This window comes from Antedon mediterranea, chromosome 3 (assembly GCF_964355755.1).
Source record: "Antedon mediterranea chromosome 3, ecAntMedi1.1, whole genome shotgun sequence".
NCBI lineage: Eukaryota > Metazoa > Echinodermata > Crinoidea > Comatulida > Antedonidae > Antedon > Antedon mediterranea.
In genome coordinates, this window is record NC_092672.1 from 24,156,713 (window position 1) to 24,158,607 (window position 1,895).

Sequence of the window (1,895 nt, forward strand, 5' to 3'; positions counted from 1 at the left end):
ACATCTATAGGTAAACAGGCTCTACGTGCAGGCGGGGAGATAGTAGGTGATGTTCTAAGTGGTCAAAACTTCAAACAGGCGACAAAACGTAGAATCACACAAGCCGGTAAACGTGTTGTCACGCAAAAAGGAAACGGTCGAGTGAATAAAAAGCGAAAGAGACGTAGTAAAGGTCTCAGTCGTGTTAACGCTAAGAGAGTGAGAAGATCATCCGATATTTTCGATTCTTAATCACTATGGCTTTTGTACACAATCACTCCTGCGAATGTCTAAAATCGGAGCTAGATCTTTTTTCCGTACCACCGACTCAGACGAGTATAACGAAAGGACAATGGGTTCAATATCATCCGTTCAACAGTATCACCGATGTAGGCCCTGTACAATTCAACATTCAGGGTTCTAGCGAAGAATATATAGATCTATCGCAGACTATGCTTAACGTGAAACTAAAAATTACGAGACAAGACGGAACAGATTTACACGCCGACGAACCTGTAGGACCAACTAATCATCTACTACATTCAATATTCAGTAAAGTGGATGTTTCGTTGAACGAGAGATTAATTACCCCTTCAACAAATACCTACTCTTATAGAGCAGCCATCGAAACGTTGTTAACGTACGGAGCAGATGCTAAAGATTCTCACCTTACCGGTGGTTTGTACTACAAGGATACAGCGGGTAAAATGGATTCGGCTGACCCTACAGCAGGTGACGATATTGTTAATAAGGGACTGAAAAAACGCACTGAGTACATACGTGGTAGCCGTTACGTCGACCTTATAGGGCCTATCCATTGCGATGTTTTCTTTCAAGATCGAATGATGCTCAATGGCGTAGATCTCAAGATAAAGTTACATCGAAGTAAAAATGCATTCTGTCTTATGTCGTCAGACCCGCAAGCAGCTTTCAAAGTACATCTGGATGACGCTTGCTTGTATATACGTAAAGTAAAACTAAATCCTACTGTTGCGTTGGCTCACGCAAAAGCTTTGGAACGTGGTCCAGCAAAATATCCACTCCGGAGAGTAGAAGTTAAAACGGTAACAGTTCCTAGAGGAAATTTATCATTTACGCGAGAATCTTTGTTCAATGGAAATCTACCGAAACGTTTGGTTGTGGGGTTAGTTAGTACTGAAGCGTTCAACGGAAGTTATGTAAGAAACCCCTTCAATTTTCAACATTTCAACACAAACTTTTTAGCATTATATTTAGACGGTGAACAAGTACCGTGGAAACCGTTGAAACCTAATTTTGGACAGAATGCAGAAGGAAACTATATTTTAGCGTACCAGAGCTTATTTTCCGGATTGAACACGTTGTTTGATGATACAGGGAACCATATTTCCAGAGACGATTACCCAAGAGGATATACTTTATTCGCTTTTGATCTTACACCCGATTTAGCGAGCGCCGGTCATTTCAATTTGATACGGAACGGAAATATACGTTTGGAGATACAATTTGCTAACGCTTTAGCAGAAACTATAAACATTATTGTTTACGCTGAATTTGACTCAATCATAGAAATTGATAAATCACGTAACGTTATCGTTGATTTTTAAAAGTAAAGTCCTTCAAAATGAACACCGTGCAAATAATAAGACTCGTTAAATCGGATCGGTTAACAAATCGATATTTTCGTGGAGTTTTTCCTTCCGATTTACTCCCCAATGGGGATAGAGGATTTCCTCGGGCTTACATAGCAAACGTAGATACGAGTGATCAAAATGGATCGCATTGGGTAGCATTTTTTCTTAGAGATCGTAACTATGGAGAATTTTTTGACTCGTTTGGGAATTCTCCTCAATATTATAGTAGATATTTTGTTGATTTTCTAAATTCATCCGTATCTTATTGGATGTATAACGACACAGTATTGCAAGCCCCTATGT

The 1,895-nt window shown here is 39.5% G+C and overlaps 1 protein-coding gene across 1 annotated transcript; it reads left to right on the forward strand.

Moving 5' to 3' along the window:
* The first annotated feature begins 236 nt into the window (after nucleotides 1-236).
* Nucleotides 237-1,565, forward strand: LOC140044182 (uncharacterized protein F54H12.2-like). Its single transcript, XM_072088660.1, has one exon. The coding sequence runs from the start codon at nucleotides 237-239 to the stop codon at nucleotides 1,563-1,565; it is 1,329 nt and encodes a 442-aa protein (XP_071944761.1).
* Nucleotides 1,566-1,895: the final 330 nt, after the last annotated feature.